General features: G+C 38.5%; 2 protein-coding genes across 2 annotated transcripts; one reads left to right on the top strand and one right to left on the bottom strand.

Annotated features, from left to right (window-relative positions):
• Positions 1-254: 254 nt before the first annotated feature.
• ankfy1 (ankyrin repeat and FYVE domain containing 1) lies at positions 255-16,453 on the top strand. Its single transcript, XM_052557387.1, has 25 exons — positions 255-407; positions 2,316-2,520; positions 3,322-3,440; positions 3,599-3,734; positions 5,954-6,077; positions 6,658-6,807; positions 8,484-8,649; positions 8,782-8,986; positions 9,086-9,154; positions 9,354-9,553; positions 9,647-9,744; positions 10,214-10,424; positions 10,504-10,602; positions 10,690-10,843; positions 11,047-11,215; positions 11,391-11,509; positions 12,816-12,972; positions 13,099-13,299; positions 13,394-13,570; positions 13,649-13,796; positions 13,921-14,011; positions 14,122-14,246; positions 14,367-14,513; positions 14,620-14,710; positions 14,855-16,453. The coding sequence occupies exons 1-25, from the start codon at positions 398-400 to the stop codon at positions 14,985-14,987; spliced, it is 3,504 nt and encodes a 1,167-aa protein (XP_052413347.1). The 5' UTR covers positions 255-397; the 3' UTR covers positions 14,988-16,453.
• Positions 16,435-18,113, bottom strand: LOC127958506 (neuferricin). The gene is made up of 4 exons (XM_052557390.1): positions 17,684-18,113; positions 17,464-17,604; positions 16,942-17,128; positions 16,435-16,851 (listed from the first exon to the last, which is right to left on the bottom strand). The coding sequence occupies exons 1-4, from the start codon at positions 17,979-17,981 to the stop codon at positions 16,674-16,676; spliced, it is 804 nt and encodes a 267-aa protein (XP_052413350.1). The 5' UTR covers positions 17,982-18,113; the 3' UTR covers positions 16,435-16,673.
• Between the last annotated feature and the right edge of the window lie 522 nt (positions 18,114-18,635).

The following is an 18,635-nucleotide window of genomic DNA, read 5'->3' as shown; positions in this document are numbered from 1 at the left end:
AAATGCCACCCTCGGTGGTTTAAGTGCCATGTAGTTGTACTGAGACTTTTATACAACCGATTAGGCCCTATTTTTAGAAAGGGTTTTGGAAATGTGAGCCAAAGAGGGCATTTATCTAAATGTAATTCCTTATCCCTAATGTCTCTGGAAGAATCGTGAGCAACACGCTGGCTTTTGGTCAAAATAAAACTTAAATAAGAGTGCATATTAAAGACCCCGTGTACAGTTGGTTAATTTGGCACACAGACTTGAACATTATTTAAAATGTCATTGATAATACACTTTACTGTCTATGAATGTATCTTTGGTTCGGCAGTTCCACACACACGCTCCTCCCAGATCAATACCTTCTTCCCGCGGTCTCTCGCGGTATTAGGCGACCAGCCACGGATCCAACATGGCGGAAGGTATGAGGATGGTTTCTTTCTTATTTTTCACGCCCTTTCTGTTTAACACATGCAGCGGTTGAACTTTTACACGATAGACAGACCTAAAAATGCATGTAATTGATTTCTCCACAGCCAGTTGACATAAATATTGCGTACCTCTTAAATGAGCCTCATTATAGCTTAGATAGTTTTTTTTTCCAGCTAACGTTAGCTGGTTGCAAGTCAGGTGGTGGGCTGGGCGGTGGTAATAATAATTTGCCGGGTGATTTGAGCTCTCGTGTAAAGGAAATTTAAAATAAATATTTTCCCTAAAATATGTCTTCCGTTGTATTTGTCGCAGAACATCCAACCTTGTGATTCTGAAATAGAAAAAGTTGCTTGTAGAAACATTGTCGTCATGTATTCTGATTTTGTGCTTGCCTTCCATGTCGTTTTTTAGAATTAGAATTTGTCCTTTTATAAGTCTTCTATGCCGTTCTTCGTCATCTCAAATGATAATCACCTGAACGTATAAGATGATTTTTTAAATCTGACAAAGTATTGTTATTTCCATATATAACGACACTGACGTATGATAACGGTAGAAAATAAATAAATGTAAGTTATAGCTCTTCAATATTGTTATGTACGGATAATTTGAACATATCTTGACAGGCGGTTGCGACCGTTACTTTTATCATCTCATATGACATCTCCCTTTTTTATCTTTCCACAACATGCTGTAATATAAAAATACATTTAAATGGGAACTTTTTCAAAAATCGTAAGAAAACTTGAACAATCTTTCTGTCATGTTGTTTAGTTCTTTTTAAAAGTCGGCGTGGCTAATAACAACATTCTAATGCAGTCGTATTATAATAATGCGAGAATGCAAGGTTAGTAACGAGCATATTGCTTTAAGGCTGTTTCTCTGTCTAAATAAAGTTTAATAGAGCAATTTATTGTATACTAATTACACTATTTCCAGATAATCGAGAATGATTTATTCTTCATCTGAATTCATTCTGTGATTCATGTCGATACTTGTTGGTTTTGCAAGCAGGTTATTGCTTCACAAGGTTTCTTGTCATCTGATTGCTGATGAGCTTTTTAAATACTTTATTGGGCCTATTTGGATGGTTCTGAGTTGTTGATTGCTTAGGATACTGGTTTCTTGAATCTAGGCTAAAGGCAAATGGCTCACATATTAAACTGAGAACATACTCATCCTTTGCTTATAGGCACACAAGCTTAATTGGTTGCAATGACTAGGGTAGACTTTTCACAAAAAAATACAGCTTTCATATAGTACATTTACACCAGGTGCTGCTAACTGTTTTTAGCAACATTCAAAGATTTTCCTAAATGAGAAATGGTAACACATTATTAGACCGGCTTTCTCAGCACCTACGCTTATGTAGCGCAACGGCAAAGTGTAACCTCAGCATTCTAGAGAGACGCACAGAAAGAAATTCAAGGAAAGAGGAAGGAAGCGGCCCGTGTTGGAATGTAGGTTAAGCTGTAAAATCATCTAGTTACAGATCCAAGGCAATTACCACACTGAGAATGGCGAGTTTCAAGTTGTTATTTTGTGGTTTGAGTGGAATGACATGGATCCAGAGGGTGTATAAGAACGCTTGTGTTTGTTATTCATGAATTAGACCACGTGGAAAGTGTTTTTACTTCTCAAAAAGCAGAAAGGCAGTTTTCCTCACATATCCCTTGAGCGTGCTTGGGAAGTCTGTCTGTGTCAGCAGTCACTCTTCTTCATGGCATTTCCACTTCCCTTTTGCATTACCCATCACATTTCTTTTCGCTTTAAATGTTTATTATCCTTTTACCCTGATTTTCTCCTTATACCCCATGTGCTTATTCATTGTGTTCCACTTCTTGTCATCTCTCCCCTTCTTGCCCCTCACCTCTCCATCCTTTTCTTTATACCTGCAGAGGAGGTGCAGAAATTGCAGAAGCACCTTGCTCTGCTGAGGCAGGAGTATGTGAAGATGCAGCAGAAGCTGGTGGAGACGGAGAGGCGGTGCTCCGTGTTGGCCGCCCAGGCCTCTCTCCTTGGCTCCACCTCCCAGGCCAGTGACACCTTCATCAGCCGTCTGCTGGCCATCGTGGCTGACCTTTATCAGCAAGAGCAGTACAGGTGAGCACTGGATGTGAACTGTCACTTACTGTTAGATGAGGTCGTATTCAACCACAGAGGCTAAAGAAACGGTAAACAAAGATGCAAGGCATTAAACATTTTTATCTGTTTTTTTTTTTTTGCATTTTAATATTTTTTTTCCTTAATAACGAAACCTATTTTTATTGCCACTGTATGGGGAAAAACTGCATTTACTGTATTAAAATATAATTATTTTCTTGTAAAAATTAGAAGGGATTTTAAATGTCAAATTATGTATACTTACAAAACTTGTTACCATATGTTTTACAGATGCTTTCTCTTTATAGACGGTCTTTATTGTCTAATGTAAAACATATTTTTTTCTTTGTTTTTTTTTTGGTGAAATAGCACCTAGACATCTTTGTTCAGCTCTTGACAGTTTTTATAAAATACACACAGTGATTGAAATGTGTAAGTTTGTCTCTGGCTTTGACTTGATTTAGAATTTTTGCTCTCACTAGTTTTGATTTGCGGTTTCATTTAGCTTCTCGGTGCATTAAAGCTGTCTGAAATGGATTTAATATGTCTGCTGGGTCTGTAAAGTTAGGATGTTGTATTGCAGTTGTATTTCTTTGTATTGCACCATGTCATTACGAAGTTACAGAATGATCCATCTGAGATTTGAGCCCAGACTGTAGTCTCAGATCTGACCTCACTGATACCATTGGATAATACATCAGCTGTAATGTGTTGAATGAGATGGTAGCTTAAGACTGCACATTTCACAGGGATGATGTGTAAAGTCAGTATGACAATATCAATGTTTTTCTTTCCTCCTAGTGATCTGAAGGTGAAGATTGGACAGCAGACGTTCAGTGCTCATAAGTTCGTGCTGGCTGCTCGGAGTGAAGTCTGGAGCTTAGCCAACATGGCCTCCACCTCAGAACTGGACCTCTCAGGTAACAATGACTTTGTTGTTTCATACAACCCACACTAGAAAAGTAGGACATCTGTATTATTCCCTTATTGTTCAAATGCAGTATGCAGCAGTGTCAAATCCTTCAAACCTGAGCCCGTTGTTTGATTCTTCGCTGTGCTTCCCCTTGTGACTTCCTAGATGCCAAACCAGAGGTTGCCATGGCAATGCTGCGCTGGGCGTACACGGATGATCTGGAGCTGAGTGGAGACGATGGCTTCCTCATCAATCTGATGAAGCTGGCCAACCGCTTCCATCTCCATCTTCTGCGAGAAAGGTGGGAACAGTGTTTTTAGTGTAACGGATGCAAATGACTGGATAGATTTATGACTCATGTTGCGTCTTTCTTTACATATCATTGTGTTTCACCAGCAGAACTGTTACTATCTAACGGTAATCTATCACTTAACATATGAACATTTCAGTATATAAAGCACCCTTCAGCATGGATTGATGTAAAAACAAAGTGTTTTGGTGATGAATCTTACACGTATGTTTCCTGCAACGTGGAAAACGCTAGCGGAATCCAGATATATAAAATGTAATTGTTTGATAGACTTGACAGAACTTGACAAATTTTGGATGGATACATAAAAACGTAGGTCAGTAAACTTAAGTAAAAACGTGATATGGATTAGTGTCTGTGAACATGAAGTCGCATACCACTTAAATATGAATCCTGTATAGTTTGTGTGAATGAATGGCATAGGCGTGGTTTCCTTTACTCATGTTAGACACATACTGAAGCGCTTGTGGACTCACTGTGTTTTCATCCTTTGGCGCCTCAGTGAACATGAACGTGTGAACATGACTTCTAGAACTGCTCTGAGAGTCACTTCATGAGCATTTTACCGTTTCTTTTGAATAAAACTGTCATATTATCTACAAACAGAAACTTAAAGCAGACTTCCACAGCAGCCCGTCAAAATAGCAGTTCAGTTGAACTTAAAAAAAATGTGATAGAAATAATATTTAATTTAATGATAGTATTACTACTACTAATAAAATTATTAAACACTATTTTTCAAGGAATGTTTACCATTATTTTGATTTTAAATACACAACATAGTATTTCTGCTAAATAAAAAAACATCTAATTTTTTATTTTTATAAAATCAATTTATTAGAGATGCTTTTGATTATTAAAACAGAATTTGGTAAAAATAAATTAATAGGCCCTTAAATAGGTAGTTCGCCCAAAAATGAAAATTACCCAGTTTTTTGCTCACCCTCAAGCCATGCTAAGTATATATGACTTTCTTCTTTCAGACGAATCCAATTGGAGTTCTATTAAAAATTCGTTATCATTGCAATCGGTGGGTGTTTCTGTTCAACAGTCCAAAACACGTTAAATAAAGTGTGTGCATCCATAGTAAAACATGTTTCATGACAAAACGCAAGTCATGAATTAGAAGTACAAACCAAGGATTTGTAAAGAAAAATGTTCGATTTCGATATAAGCCAAGAGGAGACTGGTTTTCCTTTGCAAAAGGATGGAAACTTCGCTTCCTTTGCTCCTGTAAATCTCAGTATATGTCCTACGTCCTAGAGAAAAGTGTTTATTACTTTTGAAATATGGATAATTTTCTTACAAAAAAAAGCATGGATTCACTACAGGAGGCCTTTATTCACCCCCCGGATCCATGTGAGGCACGTTTTATTGTGGATGCACGCACTTTATCTAACATGTTTTGGACTGTTAACGAGAGACACCCACCCACTGCAATGATAATGCCTGGAATAGCCAGGATAATTTTTAATATAACTTCGACTGGATTCGTCTGAAATAAGAAAGTCATAAACACCTAGGATGCTTCGAGGGTGAGATAAAACACAGGCTAATTTTCATTTTTGGGTGAACTAACTCTTTAAAAAAAAAAATTGCCCTGCAAACCTAAAAACTAAATTTTTAGTTACTCTGGTCTTTCACTGAGTAATATTCATCAAATTAAATCTCCCTTTAAGAACCCGCTCTTGCCATTTGCCTGAAAGAGGCTCATATTTAAACAGTGCTGCCCGTTCATCAAAGTGCCCTTGAGTCAAGTACGTAATCCTCTCCCATCAATAGGTATGCTGAAGTCGCTTTAAATAAAAGCAGTTGCTAAATGTCAAGCAGACAGGCTACGCGTTTTGTGCTTTTATGCTAATGATCAACTTTTATTCTTGAGCACTGTGACTAAAGAACAACTTTGATTCTTTGATCATTTTATTAACATTATACATATTTTTACTATCTCTTTTGATCACTCTACATACTTGCTGAATATATGTATTAATTTCTTAAAATAAAACCTTACTGACCCCAAACTTTTGAATGTTAGCATACTGTATGTATGTATGTATGTATGTATGTATATATAACATTTGATGTTAAAATTAGGGTTAGGGTACCTAACCCTTTTTTTTAATGTTACATTTTAATTAGCATATCTAAATCATTTCAAAATTTAATTGTTAGTGAGCTCTGTGAACACCAAAAATGTTTTTCAAATGCAGATGTGAGAAAGGAGTGATGTCATCAGTGAACGTGAGGAACTGTATCAGGTTCTACCAGACAGCCGAAGAGCTGGACGCCACAACATTGATGAACTATTGCGGAGAAATCATCGCCAGTCACTGGGTTAGTCAGAAGAATGGAGTAATCATCCTCATCCATAAAAAAAAAAAAAAAAAAAAACATCAGATGTAAAAATATTCTATAGATATGCTTAGCTTTGATGTTTATTGTATTTACCAATAATACACTACAGTTCTAGGCATCATTTTATAAGCAATAATAAGATAAATATTGATTAATAACCTGACAGATTCACTGTGAAAAATCGCCTTTTGTTGTCCTTGATGTTTGGAGTCTCTTTTATGACTCCTTGTAAATCCCCACAAGGCACAATGATTGATTCTCAAGGTTATGATTATGAGCAGGATGGTAAAGCAAACACTGTGGTGGGTTTACAGTTGCTTTCTCCGCTGAGTGAAACCAAACACATTGATATGGGCTCAGCAGACCTTGAATAAGACCTTGATATAGAATAGACCAGAGGGAGATTGAGATTTGAATAATTATTAAAGAAGTCACCTGCTGTTTTAAACGAAGTGCAATGCACACAATGAGTGTGTGTAAATGTAGAATGTAGAGTTTCCAAATGAATAGATGCTTATATCTATTTTCACATTTACTTTTTCTTCGCCCTCTCAAACAGGATGATCTTCGGAAAGAGGACTTCAGTACCATGGATGCTCAGCTGCTCTATAAGATGATCAAATCCAAGACTGAGTACCCCCTTCACAAAGCAATTAAAGTAGAACGAGAAGATGTGGTCTTCCTTTATCTAATTGAGATGGATGCCCAGGTAAAAAGCCAGCACTGAATCTTAGAAATGATTATGCAAAATTGATTGGTTTATTATTTATTTTTACAACATACTCAGCTGCATTTAGTCGCATTTACAACAATAATAAATGTATCATCCTCTACCAGAGATGCTCACAAGTCTCTGAGCTAGAGTCCAAGTCAAGTCTCAAGTCTCTGAGCTAGAGTCCAAGTCAAGTCTCAAGTCTCTGAGCTAGAGTCCAAGTCAAGTCTCAAGTCTCTTTATTATATTAAGTCTCTGGTTATAATTAATGTTGCATCACGTACAGCGACCCATCCAAGCTGCTTAGAACACTGCATAGCTATATATAAGGAATTCAAAGCATGTAATATGTTATTATGACAACTCTATCTATTAGCATACAATATCAACTTTGATTTTGGTATATAATCAGTGTAAACAGGCTATTGCAACATGACAAAAACACCAAGAATGCTTTACTTTTAAGTTAATATCTGTATTTTGCATTTATGGATTCAGTAATGGCCTTCTGTCTGCCCTGGCTGTATAGCTGCACACCTCTTGTCTGGCTTAAGAATGAACAAAGCTACGCTGACTTGTTATTCATACAATACCTACTCACAAATAAACATCAAAAACAAAGTCGGCTGCAATGAATTTCTGTGCAAAACAGCTTTTACTACAAACACTTCCACACAAGAACATTTTGATAGAGAACCAAAAATATTTAAAGTAGATAAAATTAGAATAAATAAAATGGAAATGTCTACATACTATTACTACTGTAAACTTTGCAAATAGGACATCAGCCCCTTCAAGTCAATGAACAATAACAAAGTGGGCTGCAATGAATATCTGTGCAAAACGTCATGGCTCCGCTCCTACACAATGACAGAGGCACGCAGGTTTTTTTTCCGCTGGAGTACTCACGTGAAGGATGCGTGCACAACTAATAACTAATATCATCACGCTATAAAGGGTTGGCCTGCGCTGGGTGCGCCCCTCCCCCTATAACTGTTCTGTCTCGCGGAGGAGCTCATTTGTGTGAAACACGGGCTCTAAAACACGCATAGGAAAAAAGAGCGACAGAAAGAACGGCTCCCCTCCAGCCGTGACTCGGCTCCCATCGTTCATGTTTATGAGCCGTTCAAAAGAATCGGTTCGTTTGCGAACGTCACAACTCTAACAGCGAGCTCATCTGACGTTTACTAAAAATTAACATTGTTCACGAGTCCCGGAGCTCGAGTCCGAGTCGAGTCTGAAGTCTTTCGAGGACGAGTCTCAAGTCGAGTCTGAAGTCACTGTTTGTGCGACTTAAGTCGCACTCGAGTCCGAGTCTCAAACTCGAGTCCCCATCTCTGTCCTCTACTAACAATCTTGGTTATTGCATGGCAAAGTCATAAAGATAAATGTAAATAATTCTCACTATTAACTAACTATTAGCTATGAATTTTGCCTTTATAAACTCCTAATTTGCTGTTTATTAATAGTTGGTAAGGTAGTTGGGAAATTTAGGTATTGTTCAGGATTAAACAATCTGAAAAATGGTTGTGCAGAATAATAATAATGCATTAATATGTGCTTTTAAAGTGTTAATGATCAGCCAATATGCTAGTGATATGAATGCCAGTTAATAGTGAGAGTTAGTCCTTAAAATAAAGTAGACCCATGTTTTCTTTTATTTAATTCCTAAGTTACCTGGAAAGCTGAATGAGCTGGACAACAATGGAGACTTGGCGCTGGATCTGGCACTGTCCAAGAAGCTGGAGAGCATCGCCACCACACTGGTCAACAATAAAGCAGATGTTGACATGGTGGACCAGAGCGGCTGGAGTCTTCTTCACAAGGCCATCCAGAGAGGTGAAGAGTGCTTCTATTTGGCCACATTGAATAAAGCAAGCTTCACAAATCTTGAGAAAAGTTTTTTTTTTTATTGTTTTTTTTATTTGGTGGTCTTGACTCTTGTGTGGTTCTCTCTCCCTGTCTTTTTAGGAGATGAATTTGCCTCCACTTTTCTGATCCGTCACTCCGCACAGGTGAACGCTGCCACAGTGGGGGCAGTGGAGACACCGCTGCACCTGGTCTGCTCTTTCAGCCCTAAAAAACATAGTGGTGAAGTTATGGCTGGCATGGCTCACATCGCTGAGGCTCTGCTCAAAGCTGGTGCCAACCCGAACATGCAAAACAGCAAAGGACGGTGGGTAACATGAAGTCTTCTGCATTAATGACTATGTTTATGGGGGTACAACTTATTCAGTGTATTCATCACTTAATATTATCATTGTCCAATTCTTAGGACGCCATTACATGAGGCTGTGGTGTCAGGAAATGAACCGGTTTTTAACCAGCTGTTGCAATGCAAACAGTAAGCTTAAACATGCTTTATATTTTTCAAAACGAATTATCTGACAAGTTAATGGAAAAGTAGGCTATACTACATAAAATTTCTGCATGCATGTAAAACACAAAGTTATCTAAAACTTGTTTTTAAAAAAGTACAAGTGCAACAGAGTACAGTGTATCCCATGATGTGTTTTTAACCTTCCGATCCTCTTCATGCCTAGATTGGACCTTGAGCTGAAAGACCATGAAGGCAGCACTGCACTGTGGCTGGCTCTGCAGTACATCACTGTGGCCTCTGACCCCTCCGTCAACCCTTTTGAGGATGAAGCTCCGGTTGTCAATGGAACCTCATTTGACGAGAACAGTTTCGCAGCGCGGCTCATACAGAGAGGAAGCAATCCTGACGCACCAGACTCCAATGGTACCACACATCTTGCACTTTATAAATAGTCTATCTGTGTCCTTTTAGTCATTAACCCTTTCCTAACAGTTAATCACAAGATCTCGTCCTCAGGTAACTGCCTCATGCAGAGAGCAGCTATCGCAGGAAGTGAAGCAGCCGCTATCTTCATGGCCACACATGGAGCTAAAGTCAATCACACCAACAAATGGGTGAGTCGGTCTGCTTTGATAGTTAGAAATCACCTGCCTGCCACATGTTTACTCATTTACAGAATTTTGAAAAATAGTGTAATCATCAAAACAATTAAATGTATCTTTTTTGTATATAAAATTATTTATTTCTGAAGGATCATGTGACAGCGAAGACTGGAATAATGATGCTGTTAGTTCTGCTTTGCCATCATAGGAATACATTACATATTAAAATAGAATACAGTTATATTAAATTGAAATATTTCATAATATAACCGTTTTTAATGCATTTTTGATCATTGCATTTATATTGATAAATGCAGCCATGGCGAACATAAAGAGACTTCAAAAATATTTGAATGATAGTATATATATACATTTGAAATCCTACTTGTAATAACAAAAGACTAGTAGTAAATAGGTGGGTTATCATAAATGAAATATTATTTATCCTTATTTTTATTTTTTCCCGTCTTTTCTTGTTTAGGGTGAGACTCCCCTCCACACGGCTTGTCGCTGTGGCTTGGCAGGGCTGACAGTAGAATTGCTCCAACAGGGGGCGAATCCTAATTTGCAGACTGAGAGCGCCCTGCCTGATGGAGTTGAGAAGAGCCAAGGAGTCTCCCTGCAGAGTCCCCTCCACCTGGCCATCATTCACAACCACCCAGACGTGGTGTCTGTCATACTAGAGCAGAAAGGTGAGGGATGAGAGAGGATGTTTGATTTCATCATCGATCAGTGTCACTCATTACTGTATTTTCGCCCCGTCTGTCATAGCCAATGCACTACATGCCACCAATAACCTGCAGATCATCCCTGACTTCAGTTTGAAAGACTCTATGGATCAGACCGTTCTGGGTCTTGCGCTCTGGACCGGTGGGTTCTGTTAAAATCTCCTTCTGTGAGTTCACTGCTCATGCAAATTTTTCAGTTATTCATGTACAATCTTATTTGCATCACTAGGTATGCACACTATTGCCGCACAGCTGCTGGGTTCTGGAGCGGCTATTAATGACACCATGTCTGATGGACAAACACTACTGCACATGGCCATAAAGAGACAGGACAGCAAGAGCGCCCTCTTCCTGCTGGAGCACCAGGCCGACATCAACGTCAGGTAGCTGTAAAACATTGGTTAGCATACATCCCCCAGACATGTTGAGCTGTGGTGTTAATGTCAGCAGTGTGGTTTTGAGTCATGTCTGTTGTGTGTCTTAATCCCATGTCCTCTCTGCTATTTCTGAAAGAGTTGACACACAGATGATCATTTATGAAACCATGAAAGCAAATCCTCAAACTACAACGCATGCTTTGTTCCAGGACCCAGGAGGGGCAGACAGCTTTACAGTTGGCCATTAGTAACCAGCTTCCTTTAGTAGTGGATGCCATCTGCACAAGAGGAGCTGACATGTCAGTGGTGGATGAGAAGGGTGATCCTCCACTCTGGCTGGCTTTAGAAAACGGTTTGGAGGACATTGCTTCCACACTGGTGAGAACTTTATTCTGTTTACCAATTGGGATCATTAAACTGTGATTGCTTAACATCCTATTTTATCTTGAAACATCTTTAGTTTTCTATATTCTCATTAAAAAATAATGCTTATGATGAGTTGATTTGACTTGATTTAAAAAAGTTTTTTTTTATTATTATTATTATTAATTAGGTCAGGCACGGATGTGATGCAACCTGTTGGAGTTCAGGCCCTGGAGGATGTCAGCAGACTCTTCTCCATAGAGCCATCGATGACAACAATGAGATCACTGCCTGCTTCCTTATACGCAGGTTTGCAAAACGTATTTTATTTTGCTTCTGAGCAGAAATTGCATTGTAAAAAATTAACATGACGGGTCATCAAAAAGTCATTTTCCACACAAAACTCACCTACTGATTGGTGGTGCTTCATTCATATAGTGTACTGCATGGATGACATTTTTGCGATTTTTGTTTTATTTTACAACATAATATCATCTTAAAGTGACTGAATTGGACTACACTGGTTGTTGATTACATCATCGCAACGTACAGAGAAAACATCTACTCTATAGTCTGCTTTCACAGCCTTGTTGTGTTTATAACTGCACTCTTGTAAACTGCTCAAACTTTCAGAGAAAATGATTTTTAATAAAGACCAAAAAAGTTGGTGGAAGCTTAGTGATCGTTGAAGCCTTGTGATTGTGGTGTAGTTTGTTTATAGCCTAGATTTCACTTTTTACTTCAGTGATTGTATTTAGACTTCAGGATCCATCCAAGCTGTTAATTTGTGAAGATTATCATGATGACAAAATGTATAAGAATACAATTTTTGTTGGTCACAGAACCAAAAATAATCTGTAATAATCCAAAAGCCAATAGAAACGAATCATTTTGCGTTTAAGCCAGGGTGATATTAAAGGTGCTGTATGTCTGTTTTTGACTCTACTAAAGCATAAAAATACCATAATATGTTTGCAGATATTTAAGAAACATGCTAAGTTAACATACTTGTTAACAATGCTACAGTCGGTTATTCTCCTTTGAAAATGTGTGTTCCGGGCCAGAAGGTCATTCTTTGTTTTGGTTTGTGAAACCTGCCCACTATCAGTTTACCCAATTGTATTCTGGCACCGCGGGTTGCCAGTTGGCGGAAAACACAGTGTATTTAATTTCATTCATCAAGTGCACTCGTTCCAGTTGGTGTCATCAATCTAGCAACCTGCGTGTGCCTCAAGTCTGAGGAGGAGGGGCCAGGTGAATAAACCCTGTGCAATATTTTGAATTTGGACTGCAATACCTAGTTTAACCACTCTGTCAATCCTACAATACAGCACCTATAACTTCAGTGTTGTTCTACAAAACTATGTCTTCACTGCAGTGCTCTATTCAGGCTGAGACTGGTTTGGGATTACACGATATTTTAAAAGCTTATAAATAAAAAGGTAGAATTATTTTTGGTCAAAAATAGTCAAAATCATGTTATGCTGGTTAAATTAATTCATAATAATCACTTGCATAAATAAATGAACAGAACTGAATACTAATTGAACAGACATTCAAAAAGTTGGCTTTTCTATATCATTTCCATTTCACCGATCTAAACATGTGTTTTCAGTGGCTGTGATGTGAACAGCCCGAGGAGGCCTGGTCCTAATGGAGAGGGAGATGAGGAGGCTAGGGATGGACAGAGCCCACTGCATCTGGCTGCGTCCTGGGGACTGGAGGAGGTGGCACAGTGCCTTTTGGAGTTTGGAGCCAATGTGAACGCACAGGTTTATACAGATGAATACATTCACTATAGTTCTCCTAGTTCTTTTTCTTCAGATGACCGAACACAATTTAATTGGTGCTTTATGCAGATATGTTCCTTGTACACACACAGTTTTCTCTCTATGCAGGATTCAGAGGGTCGTGCTCCCATCCATGTGGCCATCAGCAACCAGCAAAGCATCATCATCCAGCTGCTCATCTCCCACCCTGAAATCCGCTTGAATATTCGAGACAGACAAGGCATGACGCCATTTGCCTGTGCCATGACTCATAAGAACAACAAGGCTGCCGAAGCCATCCTCAAGAGAGAGCCTGGCGCTGCTGAACAGGTGTGCAGGCCTGATTATACCCACATACAAAGATGAAATATATGTGTGATGTCACAAGCCACTGACTGGATCAATGTTCTCTCTCTTTGTCTAGGTGGACAACAAGGGTCGCAACTTCCTGCATGTCGCCGTGCAGAACTCGGACATAGAGAGTGTGCTCTTCCTCATTAGCGTACAGGCCAACGTGAACTCCAGAGTGCAGGACAGTGCCAAACTCTCTCCTCTACACCTGGCCGTACAAGCAGGATCAGAGATCATCGTCAGAAATCTGGTAAAGCAAAGATTATTTGATTTTATTTTAAACTAAAACATATATTTTTGGTTTCTCTAATGTATGTGTGGATTGCAGCTCTTGGCTGGTGCTAAAGTAAATGAGTTGACCAAGCATCGTCAGACAGCCCTGCATCTCGCTGCACAACAGGATCTTTCCACAATCTGCTCTGTCCTGATCGAGAATGGCATTGATTTCACTGCAGTAGATGAGAATGGAAACAATGGTAAACTACTGGAGTAACAGTCCTCAGTGAATCATTAAAATATTGGCACAAAAAGTAAATTTATTATATTATTCCTGTATCATTGAATTCCATTGTATCATTTCCTTAAAATTCCTTCTAATAGCACTTCATCTGGCTGTGATGCATGGGCGTCTGAATAATGTGCGTGCTCTGCTCACCGAGTCCAACATAGATGCAGAGGCCTATAATCTCAGGTTTGACTTGGAATGTCTCACAAATATATATAAAAATAAAAAAACACAAAATGTGCAATTTTCACTGACATTCACTAACTTGAATAGTTTTGCTGTTTTCTTCTCTTTAGAGGTCAATCACCCATGCATGTTCTTGGTCAGTATGGGAAGGAGAACGCGGCAGCCATCTTTGAGCTGTTTTTGGAGTGCATGCCTGAGTATCCCCTGGATAAACCAGACAATGAAGGGAACACAGGTTGGTGAAGTACAACCAGTTTGATCATACGGAAATGGGTCTTTTGACTCATTTCCCATTATAATAGAAATCATGCCATTTTGGTTGGATCAATGATGGTTGATGCTTTTCTCCTTCCAGTGCTTCTGTTGGCATATGTGAAAGGAAATGCTAACCTGTGTCGTGCCATCGTGAGGGCTGGAGCCCGACTCGGCGTTAATAACAACCAGGGCATCAACATCTTCAACTATCAAGTTGCCACTAAGCAGCTTCTGTTCCGTCTACTAGGTAAGAGATACAGGTTTAGTGTTTCTAAGACATTCACAATGCTGGTAGAAGATGTTTATCTAACTAGTTCTATGTATCACAAATTTGATATTTCATTTTGGTTCAGATATGCTTTCCAAAGAGCCCCCTTGGTGTGATGGTTCAAACTGCTATGAATGTATGACCAAATTTGGAGTCACCACTAGGAAACATCACTGGTATGTAGGCAACATACAGTATTCAGTCTTTTAACCTTTATAAAGAACACACCCTTCTTTTGTCTTCTAATAAAAACTCAATTTATAATGATCTTCCTTTGTCCTGCCACCTAATAACTCATTGTCTTGTTCTTTCTCTCTTAGCCGCCATTGTGGGCGTCTGCTCTGCCATAAGTGCTCTATAAAAGAGATCCCCATCATCAAATTTGACCTGAACAAACCTGTGCGTGTATGTGACATCTGCTTTGATGTGCTGACTTTGGGTGGCGTGTCCTAACACATGAGAGCAATGTGAGGGACGGCCACCAGCCAAGAAGATTTGGAGTAAGACAAAGACAGGAAGAGCCGTTGAACAAAACTATTCCATTCTTGTCAAAGAGAAAATACAACCATAACAATCTGTGTTTGTTCTAGCAGTACTTTTTAGAACCAAATTATTATATGTTGAGGATCCAGATCGAAACTAGTGAAGTGCTGATGCAAATGAAAATTGTAGTTCCAAGTTCAGATTTTGGCAAAAGTGTGATAGGAGAAGGTCAACTACTATGAAAAGAACAATAGGGGTTTTATACAGGGCTAATGTGCTATATGGACACTTTGATTATTAAAAGTACTTCATTTTCCATCAGAATGACAAGGCTAGTACATGATTCCCACGTGCAATCATGCCATACTCTAATTTTTACAAATTGATTAACCCCAGTTTGAAATCGCTACAGCGCCTCATTACCATTTCAAGGAAGTCTGTTTAGTGTTGAATGCTGCAGGATATGCAGGGATCTGTGAAAGGTAGCCATTTTTTAAGTAGTTTGAAGCCTTAATCATACTGTGCAGGGTCTTTCATTTGTTGTATCAAGGTTTTGAATACATTTTAACCTCTCTACAAGGACATTTCTCTTTCTCTGGAGTTCAAATCAAAACACTAAGAGAGAGATGGAGAAATATTCCTTGCTAGGTTAATGCTATGTTATTAGGAACATGGTCACTTAATCATTTATGAATCTGCATATTCAGTGGGCTTTATTTTAACAGATCCATTAGTTTACATCATACTTACATTTGAGAAACACTTCAGATGTGTAAGTGTTCTGATGTGGATTTCAAATCGTTTCTTGTGATAGACTGGTGCAGAAATACAAGTGCAGAATTCTGACAATGCTTACTATGCATATGCATGACATCATTTGTAGCCTGTTGGTAGTCGTCATTGCATCATAATCACACTTTATTCATTTCTGATCACCAAAGGATACATTCCAGTTAACGTTTGCCCTGAAAGCTAGCGCTGGGGGAGCTGCTCGCTTGGTTGTTGTTTTCAAAATTCTTCTCGGTGGCTTAAAACATCACATTATCATATTTCAAATGCTTTTTCATGTTCATGCTTAACAGGTGCACTTTATCAAAGTTCTTTTTTTTTTTTTACATTTCTGATCATATTTCAAAGATGACTGGGTTTTTGGTTTGTTTGTGGCAGGGAGGACCAGCTCCACAGTCTGTTATTGGTATTGTTAAACTGTACAGATAAATGTAGAATATTTTTGACCACTACAACTGTTTTGTACTTAATGCAGGTTGTGCTTTTTTGTCTATGTGACAAACCTACACTTTGGCCTCCGTTTAATCTTTCTGCATATTGTATGGTATCTGTATGCTCAGATATTTAGCCTGTCGCCGCCTCTAGTATCCTTTTCAAGAAAGGGAGGACAACTTTACATAAAGGATGATTGAAGAAAACCTATAAAATTGTCTTTTATTGAATAATATTGATTTCATGGCACAAGTAATCTACTTGGCCACACACTGCAATGAAATTAATTCAATTTAGAATCATAACTATATAAATAACAAGCAGCATCAGGTTCTTGGATTGTGCCTGCTACAATAAACCCATCAAAAACATTTCAATGAAAAATCTGTCAAATGAAAATACAGTGAGTCTTATAGTGTGATGAATACTTGTAGCTCAGTCTTTAGTGATACGACAGGACTCTGCATGAGGAGGACAGTCTTTGTACTCTCTGAGGTTTCGGTTCTCCGTGTGAACAGGATCTGACAGTTGGATGCACACGCATCGGGAGTGGCCAGACCCAGGGGAGAAAAGCATTCTGGGTACTCCAACCCAGTCCCTGTGAATGCCACCACTACAAAAAAAAAAAAATTAAAAGTTGTTACACATTTTTAAGAAAACTTATCAAATGTTGGCTAAAGCATTGATAGATTAAACTAATTACCTCATTGTAGAGCACCATACCCGTCCCCCACTGGCTTCGCTCCACTCCGAGTTACAGGCCGGGTACAGCTGCATCTCACTCTGAGCCTGGGCCTTTTTCTTCAACCCCTCAGACAAGAAAGCCTCAACATGTAACAAAGCATCAGTGGGCTGCCCGGTTTCTGTGTAGAATCGACCTATCAGTTTACCTGCAGCACAAGGGACGAACAGACAGACTTCTTAAATGGACAGGTCACCCTGAAATGAAAAATCTGTCACGATTTGCTCTAAAATATCATAATTATAAATTTAGTCGTTTTTATTAATAATATTTACACTAATAAAGAAAATATACAAAATATTCTAAGAAGGTTTAGATAAACTAAATTGCATTTAGCACAATTATTACACCATGGACGAGTCATACGAGTCAATGATTTAAATATATTTTACTAAAAAAATAAAATGTATTTTCTTTCAAATTTGTTGATTGGATATACAATTCTGAAAGAAATAGTAATAAAATAGTCATAGGTATACCCACCTACTGGAGTGTAGTCCTTCTGATAAAATGACAGCCAGTCATAAAGAGCCACAATCTGGGAGTCAGTGAAATCCGAGATATCGCTAGATAAACCAGCCTCTGTGAAATCGCCCGTAATAAACGCCCTTGATGCGTCTTTCCCTGCACAAACAACACGCAGATTTCAGCAACCTCTATGCGTTAGCAAGTCAGTGGCCTGTGAATTACATAGCGAACTAACCTGTAAAGAAATGATAGCCGCCGCCAGGGCCGTAATGTTTCCGCCCCTTTTCAACGTCAAACACCTGTCCTAAGATCGCCAAGTACAATCCTTTACTGTTCTCCTCTCCGTTGTATAAAGACAGCTCATCTTCGGTCAGCATGCGTCCCGGAGCAGATCCTGGCGCATCACTGACCTGCTGCCGCAGACATGACTCCAGCACACTCACAACACTGCCGTAAATCGGGAATGTGAGCCACTCCGGTACCGTCCATACCGCCAGGACCATTGAAATAAGTGCTACTAAATATTTCAGCATTGTGCACTCAGTGTATAAAGACGAGGACGAAATGTCAAGCTGTCAGCATTTAAATTAAAAAACATTCCGTACCGCACGTATTAACAATGCCACAATTTTCAACATGTTTCCGGGTTATGTGATTGCGCATGCGCAAATCTATTGGGAAAAATAATAAGCTTTTTTATCTAGCTGAAAGTTTTTTTCCTCTTTCTCTGATTCAGTGAACAATATAGATAACAACTGGGGAAAATGAATTAAATGTACACGCAGACAAAATTAAAAACAAAGCAGTCCTACCCCGAATTCAAATAAAAAATATGATTTGGGATGGTGATGGTGGCCTTTTAATTCGCTTAAGTTTCTAAACTGTCAAAGTATAGCCTGGTTACTCTCGGAATTAAGACCATGGAATTCTATTAGAAAATGTATGAGATTTTGTATGATAAATCTCAAAATATTTCTCTGAATATTGTGAAATTTCAATAACAAGAGATATGCATAGTCACATTATTTACAATGCAAAATGCACATATTTTAGTGTTTTTAAAGACATTATTTGTTTACTGTTATTTATTTGTTTGTTTATTTTCAATTTACGTATAATTATAAGTCATAATAGGTAAGAATTTTTATGTGGTGTTTTTATAATAAAATAAGCAATTGTAATATTGT

This window comes from Carassius gibelio, chromosome B5 (genome assembly GCF_023724105.1).
Source record: "Carassius gibelio isolate Cgi1373 ecotype wild population from Czech Republic chromosome B5, carGib1.2-hapl.c, whole genome shotgun sequence".
Classification (NCBI taxonomy): domain Eukaryota; kingdom Metazoa; phylum Chordata; class Actinopteri; order Cypriniformes; family Cyprinidae; genus Carassius; species Carassius gibelio.
Note: the sequence above shows the minus strand (reverse complement) of the source record. Positions and strands in the feature narration are given on the sequence as shown.

Coding starts and splice junctions, on each gene's coding strand:
- ankfy1 (XM_052557387.1), top strand. Junction 3,735..5,953: donor CTCCATCTTCTGCGAGAAAG/GTGGGAACAGTG, acceptor TTTCAAATGCAG/ATGTGAGAAAGGAGTGATGT. Junction 12,973..13,098: donor GAGCCAATGTGAACGCACAG/GTTTATACAGAT, acceptor CTCTCTATGCAG/GATTCAGAGGGTCGTGCTCC.
- LOC127958506 (XM_052557390.1), bottom strand. CDS start 17,981: ATGCTGAAATATTTAGTAGCACTTATTTCAATGGTCCTGGCGGTATGG. Junction 17,129..17,463: donor GAAGGACTACACTCCAGTAG/GTGGGTATACCT, acceptor CTTGTGCTGCAG/GTAAACTGATAGGTCGATTC. Junction 16,852..16,941: donor GTATGGTGCTCTACAATGAG/GTAATTAGTTTA, acceptor TTTTTTTTGTAG/TGGTGGCATTCACAGGGACT.